Below are 23,178 nucleotides of genomic sequence, written 5' to 3' on the forward strand. Positions count from 1 at the left end.
TAGGTTATATATATTTACAAAAAAAAAATAATGTAAACTCAGTCCATTTTATGTAGGCGTTTTGTTCCTCATGCATCGAGATTCGTTTTTAGAAGTCTTATTGAAACTTCCACACTCCCCTCCTTTGCTATCAATTGACGGTTGTCCTCAAAACCAACCAATCAAGCAGAACCACAGTATTTGCAAAACGAAAAACTTGAGTTTCAGCAACTCTTTGAATACTTTAGCACTGATACTCCCGGGGCATAACGGTTTGATCAGAGAGAGATTGACAGAGATAAAGGAGAGACAGAGATAAGAGAGGTGCGCGCATTTGTTCAGCATCATCCTGTTTGATTACAAGCAAGTAATAATTGTGGACACCACTTCAGTGCGAAACTAATGCAGATTTTCTTTTAGGGTTTTTAGAAAATCAATTAAGTTGTTTATTTGTAAAATGAGGTAAACTACCGTATAGTTTATTTAACAGGATTAAAATACCGGTAACCGCGTTTTCACAAAACGCCCCTCAATTGAGTTCCAATTAAAACCACCTGACGTCTGTTCAAAAACGTACCATTGCCAAATAATCTCGTTTTCATACCAACTGAGCCCTCAAAAAAAAAAATCACTGAACTAGACCCGGAATTGAACGAATAAATTTTATAAATTGTATTTTTTTTCAACAGTTGCTGAGTTCAAAGTTACTGATAACATGTCATCGCTGGAACAAGTATAAAACAAAGTTTAATTTAAGCCAATTCAGTTCAATTCAGGGTCTAGTTAAGTGACAGAGCTCGGCTGGAATGAAAACCAGGAGACCCCGGGAGACCCCCAGGACCGGCGCTGGGAAACACGATCTTAAAGTGGATAGTGGAACGGGTACGAGGCCGATTGTGACGTCACCGATTTGCATGCACTCTGTACCTTAAAGGGTTAAATGAAACTTGCATGAACACGGCCTGAACTCTATCAGAAAACTATCTAAAAAAAAAGGTATTTCGTTGATTTTTAACTGTCCTCCTGCGTTTGCTACAGAACCACGGGATTCTCATGTAATTTCAATCCGCTTCTAATGAATAGCCGACCACAGTCTGACACACAAAGAACCTTTACAAAGAAAACACAACGACTACTAACACACAGAAAGGTGACAGGTGTTAAAACGTATACTGCATTACCTGGGGAGTGCATGCAATATCTAGAACCAAAATGCCTTTTAGCATACAGAGAGAGAGAGAGAGATAGAGACACAGAGAGAGAGATAGATAGATAGATAGATATAGCTAGAGAGAGAGATACACAGATAGAGAGATAGAGATAGATAGATAGATAGATAGATAGACAGAGAGAGATACAGATAGATAGACAGAGAGAGATACAGACAGAGAGAGAGAGACAGACAGACAGAGAGAGAGAGACAGACAGACAGAGAGAGAGACACAGACAGAGAGAGACACAGACAGAGAGAGAGAGAGACACAGACAGAGAGAGAGAGAGACACAGACAGAGAGAGAGAGAGACACAGACAGAGAGAGAGAGAGACACAGACAGACAGAGAGAGAGAGAGAGAGAGAGAGAGAGAGAGAGACACAGACAGAGAGAGAGAGAGAGACACAGACAGAGAGAGAGAGAGACACAGACAGAGAGAGAGACACAGACAGAGAGAGAGACACAGACAGAGAGAGACACAGACAGAGAGAGACACAGACAGAGAGAGAGAGACACAGATAGAGACACACAGACACAGATAGAGACACACAGACAGAGATAGAGACACACAGACAGAGATAGAGACACACAGACAGAGATAGAGATAGATAGAGACACAGACACAGATAGAGACACAGACAGATACACAGATAGAGAGATAGATACACAGAGATAGAGACAGACAGAGAGATAGAGACAGACAGAGAGATAGAGACAGACAGAGAGATAGAGACAGACAGAGAGATAGAGACAGACAGAGAGATAGATACACAGACACAGATAGAGACACAGAGACAGATAGAGACACAGAGACAGAAACACAGACAGAGAGATAGATACAGACAGACACAGATAGAGATAGAGATAGACACAGATAGAGACAGAGACACAGATAGAGATAGATTAGATACACAGATAGATACACAGATAGAGATAGATTAGATACACAGATAGATACACAGTTAGAGACAGATACACAGATAAAGACAGATACACAGATAAAGATAGATACACAGACAGATACACAGATAGATTATATAGATAAACGGTAGCTCTCTCTTGCACTCTGAGTGATCTGCATCTGTTCCACATTGCGATATCACATTACACAACGACCCGCTACGGCGCTGACAGCTGATATACCAGCATGCAACATACACTTACTTCACCTCCAGTCCTGGTTACGATAAAACAGCTGCAACGCAACGGCAACGGTGCGTCAAGACTGAATTAAAGCGATTACTCACCGTCTAGCTGAGTTCGTGCAAAACTCGCTTGAAGTAAGACAGCTGGTACTTATTTAATACCGACCTCTCAAAGCCCGCCCCTTTCCCCTAGCCCACTTCCCATAGGCGGGAGTGTCCGGCTCAGCCGTCAGCCGATTGCTTCAAAAACACGTCAGTGAAGCATTGTCTCCCGCCCTCTCCTTAATCCTCCACCCGTTATTCGCCAGCCACCGACCCAGTTTTATTCAGCGACGCTTATTGGAGGAAGCCATAGCTGTCTGCAGTTCTATTGGTTCCCTGGGCTGCCGCTCTAGGGTCACTTCGAAGCAACTTAGGACCGCCCCGTTGGCACCGTCCCATTGGCTGCCAACACGTTTCTCCGCCCACCGGCAAGGAGGTGTCTGCCCGGTGATTGGTCAGACGCGGGGCCGTCAATGTTAAAGCCACGGTCACCCGGGGGGTCGGTCCATTCATTCATTTTAAACGCGGCAAGGACGCGCTAGTTTGTTCTTAAAGGGACAAGACACAAATTCGAGCTGTATAATCGTTAAAAATAAAAATAAAAACATTGGTCCGCAGCAAGACAATAATAAAGCTGCGATAATCAACCGCCATAAAGCTTCAAATTACATTTTTAATGTGTGTTCCATTACATTGTTTACAATATCTGCAATTATTCATAGTGCTTCTAACTGCAAGTGCACAAAAAAAAGTTTCTTGATAAGTCTGCGTTCAGTTGCTTTCAGATGCGTTTACAGACGGAGATGTTCTGTTCTTGATTTTGAGTTTGCGTTACAAAATGAAAACTTATTCTCTGCAGAGCAGTGCCGCGCAACACCGCTAGAGGGAAGCAAAGGCGTGTTTTTGGAGTTTGGAGTTTGGAGTTTATCTGTGCACAAGCTGCTGCGTGTGTTGTTAGTTTGGAAACACTAGATGGCGCCTCACACAACCCGTTGCAAAATTAGCTGAGGGAACACGAAGCCGTTTTGTGGCTTGGAACCCGCGTTGGACAGGTGTTTCAGCCTAAAATGTTCAATATGTACTTACTGAGCACGCATCAATTACAAATACATGCAAGAGGCGCCAAATGACCCAGCCAGCACCAATGGCATATCTGCACAGTACCTGCACCTAAAATTCACACGTGCGGTTTATTGGTTTATTAAAGGGAACAAACACAGAAAAGCGAGTCCTGTTCTTCTGAAGGCCAACAGTCCCTAAATAAGGCGGTTTTAAAATACCTGCCGTGTCAGAAGCATTGGTTTAGTATCTTTTTTATATATATAAAAAAGCCCTGTGCACTACGGGAGGCGCATATGGGTCTCAAGCAAATACGGTTTAACAGGAGAAGGTCTTCATCAAGGGACGTTTGTGTTTGTGTCGTCGGCGTCACAGAACAGATAATTACTCTTCGTCAAGTCGAGTCGATTGTTTTTCGACAGTGTCTCTCAGTCATATCCAGATAACCGGCTGTTCGTCTTTGTGTTTGACGTCACGCCGAGTGTTTTTCGACCTCGCTCTCACTGTGTTGACTAAATTAAAAATGTGTCGCTGACTAATATTTTCGTCAGTACAGTATTAATTAAATTAACATGGCTTGGGACTTGGTTTTAGGAGACTAGGTTTCAGGCCACTGCACGCAACACCGGGGGAGACTTGGGGGTTTGATACAGCGACCTAAAACTAGGTCTGCAAAATATATTTTGTATATATTTTTTAAAATATATATATACACTGTTTACTTTTCTTTCTATTATTATTTATTTCTTAGCAGACGCCCTTATCCAGGGCGACTTACAATTGTTACAGGATATCACATTATTTTTACATACAATTCCCCATTTATACAGTTGGGTTTTTACTGGAGCAATCTAGGTAAAGTACCTTGCTCAAGGGTACCGCAGCAGAGTCCCCCACCTGGGATTGAACCCACAACCCTCCGGTCCAGAGCCCTAACCACTACTCCACACTGCTGCCCTACACAGCTGAAGAAATTATTTTGTCTAAAACGTATTTAAAAATGTTTAAAAAGGCATATTACCACAGTAGTGACGTCAAAAAGTGATAATTCCTCTAGAGGAAAATATACTTGAACTTTGACCCGCTAGAGACCATCGCTTTCAATTCAAACACCCACAGCACAGACATGTTCATTAATAATCAACAAAATGAGAATGTTTTTAAAAAATGATGTCAAGCTGGTGCATTCGTATCTCAGAGAAACTGGAGAGGAACGGGAAATTAAAACGAGGTAAAGGCGATCGTCCAAATAAAGCTGAAGCACTAACGGATAACGACACAGAACGTGTGTACAGAGCTGAAACACAAAACCCAACTGTACTGCTGAACCTCGTCTTCTTTAATATCAGCATCACAGGGGTATCCGTGGATTATAAAAAATAACAGACGGGCCTCTTCAGCGAGTCGCAGGAAAACAATTCCATCTCGGGGTTCTGTGACAGTTTAGAAACTCCGCCTTCGCTCTCGTAGTTTATGACGTCACAGAAACCCTTGATGGAATTATTTTCCTGTAACTCACTGAAGCCCATCTATCTAAAATCAGGCAGATTGTATCTGTAGCAAATGCAGAAATACTAACTGCATTGCCGGGGAATAGCCTAGTTAGTAAAGCAACATACCAGATCGGAATGCTGCCTGTCTGAAATGCGATACCCGGAAACGATGTGTGTGTGTGTGTGTGTGTGTGTGTGTGTGTGTGTGTGTGTGTGTGTGTGTGTGTGTGTGTGTGTGTGGGAGGGGGGGTGGGAGAACTAATCGTATACCGTTGCTTTGGATTCCAGCGGTTACCTACGCCTCTCCCTTCGGGCAATCAGATCTGAGCCCATCGTTTGCATATTACAAAGAATGCAGCTGAGCTGCTTACCCCCAGGGATGTTGGAGATAAGACATCCCTCATTATAACTGTTTAACCCCTCTGTGGAGACAGAACAGTATTTACTGAAAAGCCACTTGCCACAGTTCCGGCCACCCGTATTGCCTACACAGTGGCATTAAACGTGTATTACAAAACACATAATACTATCAAACTAACGTGTTATATTATTAATGAGTCATTCAGCAGACGCTTTTATCCAAAGAGATTTGCAGAGACTAGGAGGGTGAACTCTGCTTCATCAACAACTGCTGCTGCTGTGCAGAGTCACTTCCAATAGGACCTAGTTTGTTTCACGTCTCATCCGAAGGACGGAGCACAAGGAGGTGAAGTGACTTGCTCAGGGTCACACACACACAGGGAGTCAGCGGCTGAGCCGGGATTTGAACCTCCAGAATGGATTTAATTGCATGATGTTAATCGCAGAATGGAATACCCTCAATTTACCCAGCGATAAATAAAGGTGTCCAAAGGTTCACCACCACTGGATCAGACACCAGGACCAGGGGACACAAGTTTAGTGGAGACAGACTTAGGACAGAGGGTAGGAGGCACTTCTTTGCACAGAGAGTGGGGATCGTGTGGAATGGGTTGATGCTGAGAGTGGGGATCGTGTGGAATGGGTTGATGCTGAGAGTGGGGATCGTGTGGAATGGGTTGATGCTGAGAGTGGGGATCGTGTGGAATGGGTTGATGCTGAGAGTGGGGATCGTGTGGAATGGGTTGATGCTGAGAGTGGGGATCGTGTGGAATGGGTTGATGCTGAGAGTAGCGATCGTGTGGAATGGGTTGATGCTGAGAGTGGGGATCGTGTGGAATGGGTTGATGCTGAGAGTGGGGATCGTGTGGAATGGGTTGATGCTGAGAGTGGGGATCGTGTGGAATGGGTTGATGCTGAGAGTGGGGATCGTGTGGAATGGGTTGATGCTGAGAGTGGGGATCGTGTGGAATGGGTTGATGCTGAGAGTGGGGATCGTGTGGAATGGGTTGATGCTGAGAGTGGGGATCGTGTGGAATGGGTTGATGCTGAGAGTGGGGATCGTGTGGCATGGGTTGATGCTGAGAGTGGGGATCGTGTGGAATGGGTTGATGCTGAGAGTGGGGATCGTGTGGAATGGGTTGATGCTGAATCAAGTTTTGAGATCAATCGGCTACTTGTTTTGTAAGCTTGCTCCTGTCTGCCCATCTGTCAAGCTAAAGCTGAGGGAACACGAAGCCACTTTTTCAGGAAGCTTGAAACCTGGTTCCAGGAGATCACCGGGAGACCTAGTTTGAGGTCGCTGTATCAAACCCCCCCAAGTCCCACTCTGCGGCCTGAAACCTAGTCTCCTGAAACCACGTTCCAAGCGTTGTCTTTAAACTGTACGTCTGCACACCATAGAGCACCATTATCTGCATAACCATCATGTGACAGGGCGTGGCTGTCCCTCGATCCTTGCACATGTCAATCCGATTCTTTCTGTTCTTTACGGGAGCCTGCGTCTCGCATCCTGCAGAGTTGTCTGTTTCATGAGAGGTGAGGAGACTAATGCCGCCTTTGTTCGGATATAAATATATCGGATTTGCATATCAGACTCGGAGATAAAGATCTTGAAAACGTTAGCCTTTAGCATCTGTTCATCTTCTATTTAAATTCAGGCGGTCACCTCATGGGAGAGTCTCCCAGGGCCGCTGAAGGTCAGCGGGCGTCCTCCGATCCCCAAGCCAGTCGCCTCTTTACACCCAAGGACCTCCTGCAGCGGATGTGAGCTACCGCCCCCTGGAGGACAAGCCCTGCAGGTGTTTGAGCTCCACCTGGCCACTAGGGGCCGCTGTATCACAGCGAAGAACCATTGCACTGCCACTGAAGATCATTTAAAAATAGTTAGCATGCTGCGGTCCCATTCTACCAGCCTCGTCCCATTGTAGCTGCCCTATACTTGTGCTACCATTGCCCCCCTCTCAGTATAATACAGAACCATTGCATTGCTATTGAAGATCTTTTGGGAAGGGTATAGTTAGCAGGCTGTGGTCCCATTCTTCCAAGGGCAGCCTCATCCCATTGTAACTGCCTTTGTGCTACAATTGTCCCTCAGTATAATACAGAACCCATTGCCATTGTAGTGCCGCAGTCTGTCTGCATTGCAATTGGAGATCATTAGGCAACAAACATGCAAAAGGTTTAAATCGTGCAACCAAAAACAAACAAACCGTTTTGACAAGCTTTCCCATCAACACTCAGCCGTAGCGAGGAATTTTGTTTTAATCTCATCTTTGCAAAAGTAAAGTTCAGCGTTTGCCTAGAGCATTAGGGAGGGAGGCCACTGCTGTTCTGCGTTCAGCTGGGATGGGCATGCAGCTGCTTTGTAAAAACACGGCGAGCGCAATGCATAGAAACGAAACAGCAAGCGCTGCAAACGGGTTCGAGGGCTCTGGCAGTGGGGATCTCGAAGGCCGTTTCAGGGGGACACGCTGCACACGGGACGTTCATTAAAAAGCAACGATGAGCCCCATTGCAAAGGCTCTATCATGTGAACCTGTGATGGTGAAACTTAGCCATGTCATTTTACACAAGCACTGTCTGTCCGGGGGCACCTGGTAAAGGTTTAACACAGTGAATCTGTAGTCGTCCTATTTTTTATCGTGCTTGTTTTGTTTTTTTAATGTGCTTTCCCACACCTCTCTGTGCTTTACAAAGCTTCCCTATGCTTTACCAGACCTCTCTGTGCTTTACAATGCTTCCCTATTCTTTACCAGACCTCTCTGTGCTTTACAATGCTTCCCTATTCTGTACCAGACCTCTCTATGCTTCCCTATGCTTTATTATATCAGAGGTGCAGAATCGGAGGACAACGCAGCTCTGGGCAGCTTACAGGCAAGCCCGCAGGTGTCCGGACAGACTACAGGGGTCGCTGGTGCGCGGTGAGCCGAGGACACCCTGGCCGGCCTAACCCTCCCTCCCCCTGGGCAGCGCTCGGCCAATTGAGCACCGCCCCCTGGGAGCTCCCGTCCACGTTCGGCAGTGGAATAGCCTGGACTCGAACCGGCAACCTCCAGGCTATAGGGCGCATCCTGCACTCCACGCGGAGCGCCTTTACTGGATGCGCCACTCGGGAGCCCCCTTTTCCGACATCATTTTGTAGTTTTTTTTTTAATTGCATGATGTTAAATAAAAGATCTAAATGATGTCTATAATTTTTTCTTTTTTTAATTATGTCTTAATCCTTAGCTATGAAAATCTCTAGGTGGGGCTAAAACAAAGGCATTAAGGAAATAAAAAATAATAAATGCTTTTATTGTGACTGGGTGTCAGTCTGCAAAGTAAAGAAAGCTGGGTTTGCTTTTGGTGGCATGGAACATTCCATTCTCAGGAACTGAGAATCACGCTGGTATTTTGTAAAACCAGCTCAACTGGAGACTCAGAGACAATCATTTCTCTGCCGGTAAGACTCTCCCTGCAGGCTCCCAGCGCATTTGTTCGAGAGGTATGGTATATCACCTTAATAAACTATGATAAATGCATGGGTCTGATTTCTATCGCTGCGTACTAAAAAGACACTTGTATACCATGGGAAATGCATAGTGTAGCCGCGTGAGGCTAAATTTTATTTATTTCTTAGCAGACACCCTTATCCAGGGCGACTTACAATTGTTACAACATATCACATTATACATTATTTCACATTATACAGATATCACATTATTTTTACATACAATTACCCATTTATACAGTTGGGTTTTTACTGGAGCAATCTAGGTAAAGTACCTTGCTCAAGGGTACAGCAGCAGTGTCCCCCACCTGGGATTGAACCCACAACCCTCCGGTCAAGAGTCCAGAGCCCTAACCACTACTCCACACTGCTGCCCCTAAATCTGAGGGATGAGGGAGCTGCATTGGGTCTTGGTGTGTCTTAGTTTCAGGAGGCTCGGTTTCAGGACACTGCACACCAGGGTGAGATTTGGGGGTTTGACACAGCGACCACAAATGAGGTCTCCTGGAACCAGGTTTCAAGCCCCTGTTCCTGGGAAAGTGTCTGTGTGTTAAAATGACTGATGTTTTAGACCATGCTAAATGTGTAGACTATTATAAAACTCTCTTGCAGTTTTCTCATGCACAGACAGAGGTTAAACTTTGAGAAATTAAAATGGGTCAAATCTTCAAAGAACGATATATACATTAAACGGTCTAAAAACAGATAGTTCGCGATTAAACATTGTTTATTAAAACCAGGAAAATAAAAATAGTGTGCTCAGATTCAAAATGGATCATTTGCTCTGCAGTTATGAACCATAAATATTCCTAAAAAATTCCTATGCATAAAGATACATGCAATAATACAAACGTGTTCTCAAATATGGAACTATAACGTTCAAACACATATGCGTCTAAACCCACAACATATACCTTCAGTGAGAATTATTGCATAATGTGTGTGTGGGAGCCCTGGAGTTGTGTAGCTATACCCAAAGTGAGCACAGCCCAGCCTTCTCCCCTCTCCTCTCTCCCCTCTCCCCTGTCCCCTCTCCCCTGTCCCCTGTCCCCTGTCTCCTCTCCCTTGTCCCCTCTCCCCTCTCCCTTGTCCCCTCTCCCCTGTCCCCTGTTCCCTCTCCCCTCTCCCCTGTCCCCTCTCCCCTGTCCCCTGTCCCCTCTCCCCTCTCCCCTGTCCCCTCTCCCCTGTCCCCTCTATGTCCTGAAGCCACGGGTGTGCCTCACATTCCTCCACCTGCAGCTTTGCACCTGATCTGAGATCAGTCTCCTGCTGTGAGTTTCTCCAGACACACAGACAGGCTAACTGTCCTGCACTGTGGCCTACCCTAGTAAAATCACAGCAAAGTGTTATAAAGCACAGTGAAAGCATGGCAAAGCACAGGCAATCATTGCAAAGCACAGAGAGGTCTGGTAAAGCACAGGGAAGCATTGTAAAGCACAGAGAGGTCTGGTAAAGCATAGGGAAGCATTGTAAAGCACAGAGAGGTGTGGTAAAGCATAGGGAAGCATTGTAAAGCACAGAGAGGTCTGGTAAAGCATAGGGAAGCCTTGTAAAGCACAGAGGTCTGGTAAAGCATAGGGAAGCATTGTAAAGCACAGAGAGGTCTGGTAAAGCATAGGGAAGCATTGTAAAGCACAGAGAGGTCTGGTAAAGCATAGGGAAGCATTGTAAAGCACAGAGAGGTCTGGTAAAGCATAGGGAAGCATTGTAAAGCACAGAGAGGTCTGGTAAAGCATAGGGAAGCATTGTAAAGCACAGAGAGGTGTGGTAAAGCATAGGGAAGCATTGTAAAGCACAAAGAGGTCTGGTAAAGCATAGGGAAGCATTGTAAAGCACAGAGAGGTCTGGTAAAGCATATTAAAAACATGACACACCAGGGTAGACTATGGTGAATGCATTATGTAAACATGGGAAAAACAGCAAAATGACTGCAGTGAACTTTTATAAGGGTGATAAAGATTCCTAATTTCTATAGATTTATTGTATTGGGTAGTCACACAGTGTTAAGAATATTATTCAATATGTAAATGTGCCTATTCTGATTCAAGTTAACCTAGATGGAGACATTTCTGTCTGTGTGTCTGTCTGCCTTCCTGCCTGTCTGTCTGTCACACTCTCCACGTTAAACATCAAAACTTACTTGAATTTTTCGCAAACCTTCTTCAAACCTTTCCCTTAGCCTCCTATAGACATTGCGACTTGTATTTTGGCATAATCTGAAAAACTATTGATTTCACATCAAATGCAGGCTGTAGATTTCTGCGGTGCGAAACTAGGATTGTGCGTGCTGTGTTGGTTATCCTATTTTTATCACGGTAACCCGCAGTTAACTTACATAAGGAGGCATATATTCTTGTGAAGAGACGCATACTCAAAGAATGTGCTTGCTGTGTATTCAGAGATTCTTTAGGAACCAGGTTTCCTAAGATTTTGCCTCGGGGCTAAACAAAGCTATTAATGTTGCCAAACTAGTACCAAACACCAACCCAGATTAGCTTCGTGATTCATTTTCAAGTGCTATTCTGTAATATGCCGTCGCATTGTTTTGTTTTTTTGAGATATAATGCTGAGTTTTAACAGAAACCCATACCTCTAAGAAAGTGTATCTTCAAAGTTTAAACACTTTTAAACGTCATCTCTGGCAAACGTGCAAGGAGATAGTTTGCAAATACAGTTATATTACATACCACTGCAATACCTTTTTCACGAAGGCTTTGACATCATCATCATCATCATCATCATCATCATTATTATTATTATTATTATTATTATTATTATTATTTATTTCTTAGCAGACGCCCTTATCCAGGGCGACTTACAATCGTAAGCAAAAACATTTCAAGTGTTACAATACAAGTAATACAATAAGAGCAAGAAATACAATAACTTTTGTTCAAGTAAAGTACAAGTTTGACAAACCACAATTCAATAATACAGCAGGTAATAGTGATAGTTACATCAGGATGTGATTAAATACAAAGTACTACAGGTTAAACACTTGGCAGATTACAGTATTCTGAAGTACAGGATTAAATGCAGTAAAATAGGGGCTGATAAGAGCAAAATAAAGCACATTTACATGAAGGGTGATAGTGTCCCAGGATACAAACAGAGGAGTTCTACAGGTGCTGTTTGAAGAGGTGAGTCTTAATATTAAGATTATATTATTATTATTATTATTATTATTATTATTATTATTATTATTATTATTATTATTATTATTATTATTATTATTATTATTATTATTATTATTATTATTATTATTATTATTATTATTATTATTATTATTATTATTATTATTATTATTATTATTATTAGGCTGTGTGGTCCAGTGGTTAAAGAAAGGGGCTTGTAACCAGGAGGTCCCCGGTTCAAATCCCACCTCAGCCACTGACTCATTGTGTGACCCCGAGCAAGTCACTTCACCTCCTTGTGCTCCGTCTTTCGAGTAAGACGTTGTTGTAAGTGACTCTGCAGCTGATGCATAGTTCACACACCCTAGTCTCTGTAAGTCGCCTTGGATAAAGGCGTCTGCTAAATAAATTATTATTAATAATTTTGTTTTTATTTATATGAATTGTATTTTTCTTCCTTGTTCGTGTACTATCTATCTAAGAATAAGCTATTGTGATTTTTTTTTTTTTTGCTAACCCGGTCTTTTCCAAAATCTAAACGCCATCTCAATTTACACAATCCGTTTTGCTGTTTGTGGCGGGCTGACTTTAGGCTAACTCTGAGGGTACAACCCAGCAACAGGTATTAAATAAACCAGTAAAAACGGGAAAAAAAAATGCCACAGAAACTTGGAGAGAGAAACCTAACCGGTTAGTTGCCGGTTTAGTTATCTGTTGTTGTTTTATTTCTTTTCTAAGAACTCCTCTTTTTTTTTTGAGTCGCTACCACCTCCGAGCGGAATGAAAACCGGTCCAACAGGTAATCAAATAGGTGGTTGTCACCGTTATTTCTCCACGCATGCGCACTCCGCCCTTTTCCTGCTTTTTTTAATTTCTATCAGTAGCAGGATCCCGGAGCGCCTCATTAGAAACTCTTTTTTCCCTCCGCTAAGAAACTCCGTTAAAGCAAGGGAGTTGGGGTGGTTAGATTAATTGACCGCAAAAGGAAAGCAAGAGGCTTCGCCCTGGTTCGGTAACCGTGTGCTTTTTTTTTTAAAAAAAAGTTGTAAAGTTAGAGAAACGAAAGAAAGTTTTCTCGCTCACCCCTCCCCTCTCACAAGTCAGGTTGGTTCGAGTCTCGCCTCAGATACCTGAGAACCGTAAGGTGTGGACTAGGGAGAAGAAAAAAACGTTACCTTTGCACAATGCCAAGAGCTTTCCTCGTTAAAAAACAATGGGTTTCTGCCGGGACAAGAAACTGGAGCGACCTACCCGATGAACAACGAGGAGAGATTTATATACCAGGTAAGTGCTTCGTTATTATTTACTTATAAAAACGTTTTAATCTCCTGTTTCGACCTTCAGACCCGGGTAGTCGTTTCCTTATGAATGGAGCACACTGGGAAACGGTTTATTCAAACTTAACGCTAAATTGAGTTTTAAAGGGAAAAGTAACTCGACTGTGTCTTTTTTTTTTTTCAACAGGTAGATTATAATCGTCCACCTATATTTTAACTAAAGTTAGCGACGTATGACGTAGATTCTAAGTATTCTGATATTTAAATACGTTGTTTTTTTCTTCATAATTAAGTATTTAGACTGTTTGGTTATTCATCCAAGCGACATACAATTAAAAAAAACATAAATAAATAAATGTTTGCATGGTTAGTATCGCTATTTAGCTAAAATACTCATTTACTTTTGTTTTTAAAGGTCAAATGTTGAAACTAATAGCAAATAGCGTATCAATGCGGCTGATACACAAACTGTAATGCTAAATTATTTAGATTTATTCCCTTCACGACAAGTCTTTGAGTCCGCCTTTATCAAAAAAAAAACTCGAATGCAAAAAAACCACGTCTAATAGCGTGGTAAAATCCTGTTTTCGTTCTTGGTTTTATCGTACCCGGGGTTTGGACTGTAAAATTGCTGGTTAATGTTTACATCAAACTACCTACGCTGGCAAAATAACGGACTCTCCTGAGCCAGATACCGCCTTTAGCAAACATTCACGCAGGTTCTGTTAGTCGATAGCTCGGCTCACACACACACACAATGGTGATTCAGTCCCACGACAATGTTATTTATTGACAGTCCTCTATCAGCGATTAGAATCGGGTATTGTCCGGGAACTGTTCCTGTTAATTCCGTTTTAAAAGCTCCCTCGCTTGGCACACCTAATGCAAACTGACTTGAAAAACAACAACAACAACTTAACAGGTGTTTAACCTCGTTTACAAGATGCACACGTATTTACGACTCCTTTATCAGGTTGAATTATTTATACAGGTACGTGTGTTTAGTTATGGGTTTGACTGTGTGTTTGTGTTGCGGCTTGTAATACAGGTACAAAAAAATCAAATTGTAAGAGAAAATGTACATTATTATTATTATTATTATTATTATTATTATTATTATTATTATTAATATTAATAATAATAATAATAATAATAATAATAATAATCATGCATTAATAAAAACATATTCAGATATCAATATCAGTGTGATAAATTCATATTATTATTATTATTATTATTATTATTATTATTATTATTATTATTATTAGGGCAGCAGTGTGGAGTAGTGGTTAGGGCTCTGGACTCTTGACTGGAGGGTCGTGGGTTCAATCCCAGGTGGGGGGACACTGCTGCTGTACCCTTGAGCAAGGTACTTTACCTAGATTGCTCCAGTAAAAACCCAACTGTATAAATGGGTAATTGTATGTAAAATAATGTGATATCTGTATAATGTGAAATAATGTATAATGTGATATCTTGTAACAATTGTAAGTCGCCCTGGATAAGGGCGTCTGCTAAGAAATAAATAATAATAATAATAATAATAATAATAATAATAATAATAATAATATTAGGCATTTAGAAGATGCTTTTATCCAAAGCGACTTACAGAGACTAGGGGGGGTGAACTCTGCTTCATCAACAACTGCTGCTGCTGCTGCAGAGTCTCTTCCAATAGGAGCTTGTTTGTTTTACATCTCATCCGAAGGACGGAGCACAAGGAGGTGAAGCGACTTGCTCAGGGTCACACACACACACACACACACACACACACACACACACACTGGGAGTCAGTGGCTGAGCTGGGATTTGAACCTCCTGGTATCAAGACCCCTTTTCTTTAACCACTGGATCAGCGAGTCTCTCTTCAGATGTACTCAAGTGCAGTTGTGGTTGCAATCTATTACCATGTTAATGACATTCGCAGAACAATATTAAATAGTTTTCTCATCTGGTGCCCAAACAGCAGAGCGTGTCACGAAACGTTCCTGAACAGCACACCGGCTGGGAAACTGTGTGTGTGAGTGTGTGTGTGTGTGTGTGTGTGTGTGTGTGTGTGTGTGTGTGTGTGTGTGTGTGCGTGTCTCAGTGTATGTACGCAGGTATATCTGACCTTACCTTTTACATAGGCAGTGTTCTGCAATGTTTGAACTTAGGTGTGGAACATTAAAAAATAGCTATAAGAAATCAAAGCCTTTTCCTTTAGCCCTGTAACTTCCATTACAATAGGAAATCAACACTATGTGGGAGTCAATGCAAAATCCTCTAACATTATAAATCAGTGTGTGTGTGTGTGTGTGTGTAAATATATGCATGTGTCTGCCTGTCCTGTTTTATTTCTTTTATCAGAATGACAATAGCCACCTATTTTCTTTCTGTTAGCAACGGAAAATAATGACATAAAAACCCCAAGCATTGTGCAAGCCTAGAGCTGGCCGTGGAGCTTGCTGTTTGCTGAGGCGTCCTCTGTTCAGCGTGTAGCTGGGTGTTCTTTACACAGAGTAAAGTATAGGTTAGCTGGTGCCGTTTCCATCGTCCCACACAGCCCTCAACGCTGCACGCTTAGCAACAAGCACGTTCAATCAGCTATTTCTATAATCTGCACTCACTGCAAAACTTAATGGTCACTGTCTGCAAAAGGAGCGTTGTGATGTCACGTAAACCCTGCACTCTGATTGGTTGGTCTAATACAGCCCAATATACCCCACTGAAAACCCGCTGCCTTCCACACTGCAGCCCAGCACTCTAACCACTGAGCTCCTCAAACCCGCTGCCTTCCACACTGCAGCCCAGCACTCTAACCACTGAGCTCCTCAAACCCGCTGCCTTCCACACTGCAGCCCAGCTCTCTAACCACTGAGCTCCTCAAACCCACTGCCTTCCACACTGCAGCCCAGCTCTCTAACCACTGAGCTCCTCAAACCCGCTGCCTTCCACACTGCAGCTCAGTTCTCTAACCACTGAGCTCCTCAAACCCGCTGCCTTCCACACTGCAGCCCAGCACCCTAACCACTGAGCTCCTCAAACCCGCTGCCTTCCACACTGCAGCCCAGTTCTCTAACCACTGAGCTCCTCAAACCCGCTGCCTTCCACACTGCAGCCCAGCTCTCTAACCACTGAGCTCCTCAAACCCGCTGCCTTCCACACTGCAGCCCAGTTCTCTAACCACTGAGCTCCTCAAACCTGCAGCACAGCACTTTCAATACAGGCTTTATGCATCTGTTTCAATACCAACCTGAATGTTTTTTTGATTTTTTTTAAAACAAACTTGGACAACAGTCTTCAGATGCATTACAGAACTCTGACATGCTGCAAATGTTTCATGAAAATATATCTGTTTTATAAAACTATTAAGGAATCTATAGATGTTTTAAAGCGAGGGTTAATGCTAACTGCACAGAACAGCAACAGCGATGTATTTATCACAGTTTATTAATATTCTGAACTTTTTTTTTAAAAAACCACCCAAGCCCTTTGAAAAGTTTTCTCCATAGTAAAAGCATAGCAAAGTGTATTAAAGTATAGCTCAAGCATGGAAGAGAGGTGTTAATGTTAATGTTCAAATTGTTGTATTTTCACTCTGACAACGTTGTCAGTGTTTATGCTTTTTGCTGAATATTATGTACCGTAAAAAACAGCGTGTCGGCACACAAAGGGTTAACAAGTCCCCCGCCCCCGCCCCCCCCCAAGCAGGACAAACCTGCCTGACAGGGCGGGCTCCATATTCACAGAAAAATGAACACGTCACTGCGTCAACAATGGGGAAAAAAAAAGTTCAACACAGATTTCAAAAGGGGAGGGTGGGGAGGAGCTAAAGTTTACCAGCTACACAAAACTCCCTGCCTCCCTGCCAGCCTCCCTTCCTCCCTCCCTCCCAGTCTCTGCAGCTCAGCGCTGCCCCTATACCAACACAGCCTCGCCTAGTTTTCTGCTCGTCTAGCTGCTTTCAGGAACGCCCCATCTTGGATCCCTAATTCAATCCCACCAGCGCTGATAATCTGCTGAGGGGGAGTTTGGACAGTGCCAGTGAATCATCAGGCCATCCTGGAATTATCACAGAAAAAAAATATCCTAGTCTAGTTTGGTCAAACCAAACCCTTAGATATCAGGGATGGGAATAAGACTCCTGTTGCATAGCAGTTTCACCCATTCCAGGTTTTACTGCTACCAGCTTGATTAGCCACAGTGTATGGGTAACAGCAGCAGTGTGGAGTAGTGGTTAGGGACCTGGACTCTTGACCGGAGGGTCGTGGGTTCAATCCCAGGTGGGGGACACTGCTGCTGTACCCTTGAGCAAGGAACTTTACCTAGATTGCTCCAGTAAAAACCCAACTGTATAAATGGGGAATTGTATGTAAAAATAATGTGATATCTTGTAACAATTGTAAGTCACCCTGGATAAGGGCGTCTGCTAAGAAATAAATAATAATAATAATAAGTTCAGGTGTGTCTTCTTTTAGTAAACCTGTCTGAGGTTCAGTAAAGAGCTATATATATATATATATATACTCTGGTGTCTAACTGCTCTGTGTGTCTCTTTCTCAGTGTCTTTGGGTTTCTCTCACTATGCAATTGAGACGGAGGCCAGTCCTGCCGAAGCTGCCCTGTGTCTCTCCACGCGGCCCCCCAGCGCCGCTCGGGATTCTGGGTACCGAGCCGAGCTGCCTTCCTGCAACGCCAAGGGGGCGGGTCAAAGTTCAGAGGTCAACGACGAACTGCCCACCAAGAAGGACAGCACCTACGTCCGGTCTAAAATCAAGGTGCGGGATTTTAAAACTGTGTTTTTTTTGGGGGGGTTCACATACCTGCTACACATTCAGGCATGAAATGAATTCATAGGTTTTACTTCGAGTTTGATTAGCCACCGTGTACCAAGCTCTGGTGTGTCTTATTAAACTCCTAGCAAAACCAGGAATGGATCAGACCGCTATGCAATGGGAGTCTTATTTCCATCCCTGCATATTTAAAAAAAAACATGGCAAGCAATTGCAAACCATGGGAAATGCATCATATAACCACGATAAAAACTGCTAAATGCTCTTTGTAAAGATCTTCCCTCATCTTAAGTCTTAATGCACAGAGACGAAAGCAGATAGAAACAGACTTGATCTCTGGAGAGAAAGAAAAAGAAAACTCCAAAAAAAACACTAATTATTATTATTTATTTATTTATTTATTTATTTATTTATTAGTAGACGCCCTTATCCAGGGCGACTTACAACTGTTACAAGATATCACATTGAATGTTTCAGGACAAGGTGCAAAGTACAAATCATTGCAAAAGAATCTTATTACCCTGCAATTAAAAACGAGGGTGTTGGAATGCAGTCCTGACGTTCTCTCTCTGTTTGCAGGTGACCACCGGAGAGCTGCCCAAGGACGCCTTTGCCTGTCAGGTGTGTGAGAAGAGCTTCCAGTTCCAGCGCATGCTGAACCGACACATGAAGTGTCACAACAACATGAAGAGGCACCTGTGCACGTTCTGCGGGAAGGGCTTCAACGATACCTTCGACCTGAAGAGGCACGTCCGCACGCACACAGGTGAGGGCTCCGCAGCACTGAGAGGACAGTCAGAGAGCACTTAGAGGCCAGTTGTGAGACCAATTAGAGGCCAGTTAGAAACCAGTTAGAGGCCAGTTAGAAACCAGTTATGTATGAGACCAGTTAGACATCACTTAGAGGCCAGTTATGAGACCAGTTAGAGGCCAGTTAGAGACCAATTAGAAACCAGTTATGAGACCAGTTATGAGGCCAGTTAGAAACCAGTTATGAGACTAGTTAGAGATCACTTAGAGGCCAGTTAGAGACCAGTTAGAGACTAACCTGTATCCTCAATGCTGATCCATGCTCCCCCTGTATTCTCAATGCTGATCCATGCTCCCCCCCCTGTATCCTCAATGCTGATCCATGCTCCCCCCTGTATTCTCAATGCTGATCCATGCTCCCCCCTGTATCCTCAATGCTGATCCATGCTCCCCCCCTGTATCCTCAATGCTGATCCATGCTCCCCCCCTGTATCCTCAATGCTGATCCATGCTCCCCCCCTGTATTCTCAATGCTGATCCATGCTCCCCCCCTGTATCCTCAATGCTGATCCATGCTCCCCCCCTGTATTCTCAATGCTGATCCATGCTCCCCCCCTGTATCCTCAATGCTGATCCATGCTCCCCCTGTATCCTCAATGCTGATCCATGCTCCCCCCTTGTATCCTCAATGCTGATCCATGCTCCCCCTGTATCCTCAATGCTGATCCATGCTCCCCCCTTGTATCCTCAATGCTGATCCATGCTCCCCCTGTATTCTCAATGCTGATCCATGCTCCCCCTGTATCCTCAATGCTGATCCATGCTCCCCCCCTGTATTCTCAATGCTGATCCATGCTCCCCCCTGTATCCTCAATGCTGATCCATGCTCCCCCCCTGTATCCTCAATGCTGATCCATGCTCCCCCCTGTATCCTCAATGCTGATCCATGCTCCCCCCTGTATCCTCAATGCTGATCCATGCTCCCCCCTGTATCCTCAATGCTGATCCATGCTCCCCCCTGTATCCTCAATGCTGATCCATGCTCCCCCCTGTATCCTCAATGCTGATCCATGCTCCCCCCCTGTATTCTCAATGCTGATCCATGCTCCCCCCCCCTGTATTCTCAAGGCTGATCCATGCTCCCCCCCTGTATTCTCAATGCTGATCCATGCTCCCCCCTGTATCCTCAATGCTGATCCATGCTCCCCCCTGTATCCTCAATGCTGATCCATGCTCCCCCCCTGTATTCTCAATGCTGATCCATGCTCCCCCCCTGTATTCTCAATGCTGATCCATGCTCCCCCCCTGTATCCTCAATGCTGATCCATGCTCCCCCCCTGTATTCTCAATGCTGATCCATGCTCCCCCCCTGTATTCTCAATGCTGATCCATGCTCCCCCCACTGTATCCTCAATGCTGATCCATGCTCCCCCCTGTATCCTCAATGCTGATCCATGCTCCCCCCTGTATCCTCAATGCCAATCCATGCCCCACCTGTATCCTCAATGCTGATCCATGCTCCCCCCTGTATTCTCAATGCTGTTCCCTGCTCCCCCCCCAGGCGTGCGCCCCTACAAGTGCAGCCTGTGTGAGAAGGCCTTCACCCAGCGCTGCTCCCTGGAGTCCCACATGAAGAAGATCCACGCTGTCATGCAGCTGTACGCTTACAAGGAGCGTCGCAACAAACTGTACGTGTGCGAGGAGTGCGGCTACACCGCGGACAGCCAGGAGTCACAGCTCACCCACCTCCGAGAGAGGCACCCCCAGTCCCACCTCCTCCAGCGCAAAAATCCACGGAAACTCACAGCCGGGCTGTGCGAGGAGGGCCCGTGAGGGGTCACCACCAGGGCCCAGCTTCGAGCCTTTAAAGCTGTGCGTGTGTGCGTGTGTGTGTGTGTGTGTGTGTGTGTGTGTGTGTGTGTGACCCTGAGCAAGTCACTTCACCTCCTTGTGCTCCGTCCTTCGGATGAGACGTCAAACAAACGAGCTCCTATTGGAAGTGACTCTGCAGCAGCAGCAGCTGTTGATGAAGCATAGTTCACCCCCCCTAGTCTCTGTAAGTCGCTTTGGATAAAAGCGTCTGCTAAATGACTCAATAATGTTGTTGATTACTTCCACTACGGTGGCTGTGAAGGCTCATACACTACACGTTTTTTTTTTTTTTTTTTTCAAACAGGCGCTTATTATCTTATTGGTCAAAATTGGTAACTCCACTCCTGGTCTTTGCTCCAACCCTGTTCTAAATGGTTACATTCAATGAAACCTCCATCCAGACCCTGAAGTAGTTCATTGTCTCATTTTACCAGCAAAACCTGGAGTGGAGTTATGGACCTCCAGGACCGGGATTGACAGGACACCCCCTGCTTGAAAACTAGTGCGGTTTTCCAATCCCATGAAAACAGCAAAATGAAAGTTAGGCAGAGTTGGGAGGATCTGTTTCTCCAGTGATCCAAGCTACCCTGCCAGGAATTCACTGAAATCCAGAATCACAGTAATCAGATTGAGTTTGGTTTTAACGCGTGCTTGTAGATTTTGTAAATAAGATTCAAAGTTGTATTCGTTGTTGAGGGGGAGGCGTTGTACGTTTACCAAAGGGGACGTTCTTTCTTCGTTTGTTGGTTTTATATGAAATGAATCACGGAGCTCTTTGTAAAATGACCTACCTTTGTTTTTAAAAGCTGTAAGCTCTGAGGGCGAAGGGGCAGAAATTCTTTAGAAACTTTTTTTATTAGGGGGCAATGAATGAAAAAACAACTCTTTATTTTATATATATATATATATAAACCAAGTTTACACTGTACGGTTTTGTCTTACACACACGGCTAAAGTCTCACAAGACAAATCCTACCGGTGTGTGAAGAGACAGGAACGTTTTGTGAATCACTGGCTTGAAGGCAGCCACAGTGTCCACAGGAAACGCTTCCCTTGTACGTTTGTGTATGCTGCGATGGTGAAAGTGCGGTCTGCATGTGTCGCGATACACTGTGGATGAAATGAGCTGCTCGGAGGTGATTATAGAAAAGGGGTTTACATTTTTACTGGTCTGGTTTTTTTTTTCTCTCAGGATCAGATATCTGTTTACAAGCAAAGGAATCGATTCTCTGAGGTGTGGGAGGGAATTGTCTAATGGAATATCTATTTATATATTTGTATATGTATATTATTATTTTTCTTCTAATAAACTCAAATTTGGTTTATAAAATCGAGTGACTTTTGTTGGTTTGGTTTGAGTCACGATCAAAATGTTTAGGTTGGGGGCTGGGAGGGAGGGAAGCAGTGTGGCTCTAGTGGAGTTGAGGAGGGACTGGGAGGGAGGGAAGCAGTGTGGCTCTAGTGGAGCTGAGGAGGGACTGGGAGGGAGGGAAGCAGTGTGGCTCTAGTGGAGTTGAGGAGGGACTGGGAGGGAGGGAAGCAGTGTGGCTCTAGTGGAGTTGAGGAGGGACTGGGAGGGAGGGAAGCAGTGTGGCTCTAGTGGAGCTGAGGAGGGACTGGGAGGGAGGGAAGCAGTGTGGCTCTAGTGGAGCGGAGGAGGGACTGGGAGGGAGGGAAGCAGTGTGGCTCTAGTGGAGCGGAGGATGGACTGGGAGGGAGGGAGGCAGTGTGGCTCTAGTGGAGCGGAGGATGGACTGGGAGGGAGGGAGGCAGTGTGGCTCTAGTGGAGCGGAGGATGGACTGGGAGGGAGGGAGGCAGTGTGGCTCTAGTGGAGCTGAGGAGGGACTGGGAGGGAAGGAAGCAGTGTGGCTCTAGTGGTTAGAGCTGAGGAGGGACTGGGAGGGAGGGAAGCAGTGTGGCTCTAGTGGTTAGAGCTGAGGAGGGACTGGGAGGGAGGGAAGCAGTGTGGCTCTAGTGGAGCTGAGGAGGGACTGGGAGGGAGGGAAGCAGTGTGGCTCTAGTGGTTAGAGCTGAGGAGGGACTGGGAGGGAGGAAAGCAGCAGGGAGATGAAGTGGCCTAGAGAATATCAAGAGGATATTTATTATTTTACATAACCGGCCTTTTGGAACTCAAAGGGGTTAACTCCTCCTCCTCCTCCTCCCTCCCCACGTGATTTCAAACCAGTTCTTCCAGAATAAGCACAGAGTAAACTCACAGCGGGATCGCTGTCGGCTCCAACGCACACACTCGCCTGTGCATTAGGAAACAGGGTCTCCCTTATACAACGTTACCACAGAGCACTTTCCCCCCCCTCCCATGGTTACAATACGCATCTACCATAGCTTACCCTGGTCTGCCTTGCTTTTTAATAAGCTTTGCCATACCTCTCCGCTTCACCAGGATTGCCTCTGCTTTACCGTGCTTTGTTACACTGTGCCACGTGGGTAAAACACTGCAATCGGTCCAAAGGCACACGGCAGTCTTGATTTCTTTTCAATTTTTCATTGTTAAAAGGTATTGGCAAGGAATTTGATTCAGGCCCGTCAACTGTTAAATCAATTTAAAGGGGAGTGTAACGGTTTGACCCC

The 23,178-nt window shown here is 44.6% G+C and overlaps 1 protein-coding gene across 1 annotated transcript; it reads left to right on the top strand.

Moving 5' to 3' along the window:
* The first annotated feature begins 12,789 nt into the window (after positions 1-12,789).
* On the top strand, positions 12,790-21,920 carry LOC117398596 (putative transcription factor Ovo-like 1). Its single transcript, XM_033997575.3, has 4 exons — positions 12,790-13,198; positions 17,737-17,951; positions 18,546-18,732; positions 20,278-21,920. The coding sequence occupies exons 1-4, from the start codon at positions 13,099-13,101 to the stop codon at positions 20,547-20,549; spliced, it is 774 nt and encodes a 257-aa protein (XP_033853466.3). The 5' UTR covers positions 12,790-13,098; the 3' UTR covers positions 20,550-21,920.
* The last annotated feature ends 1,258 nt before the right edge of the window (positions 21,921-23,178 follow it).

The sequence above is a fragment of the Acipenser ruthenus genome, chromosome 43 (genome assembly GCF_902713425.1).
Source record: "Acipenser ruthenus chromosome 43, fAciRut3.2 maternal haplotype, whole genome shotgun sequence".
NCBI classification, from domain to species: Eukaryota; Metazoa; Chordata; class Actinopteri; order Acipenseriformes; family Acipenseridae; genus Acipenser; species Acipenser ruthenus.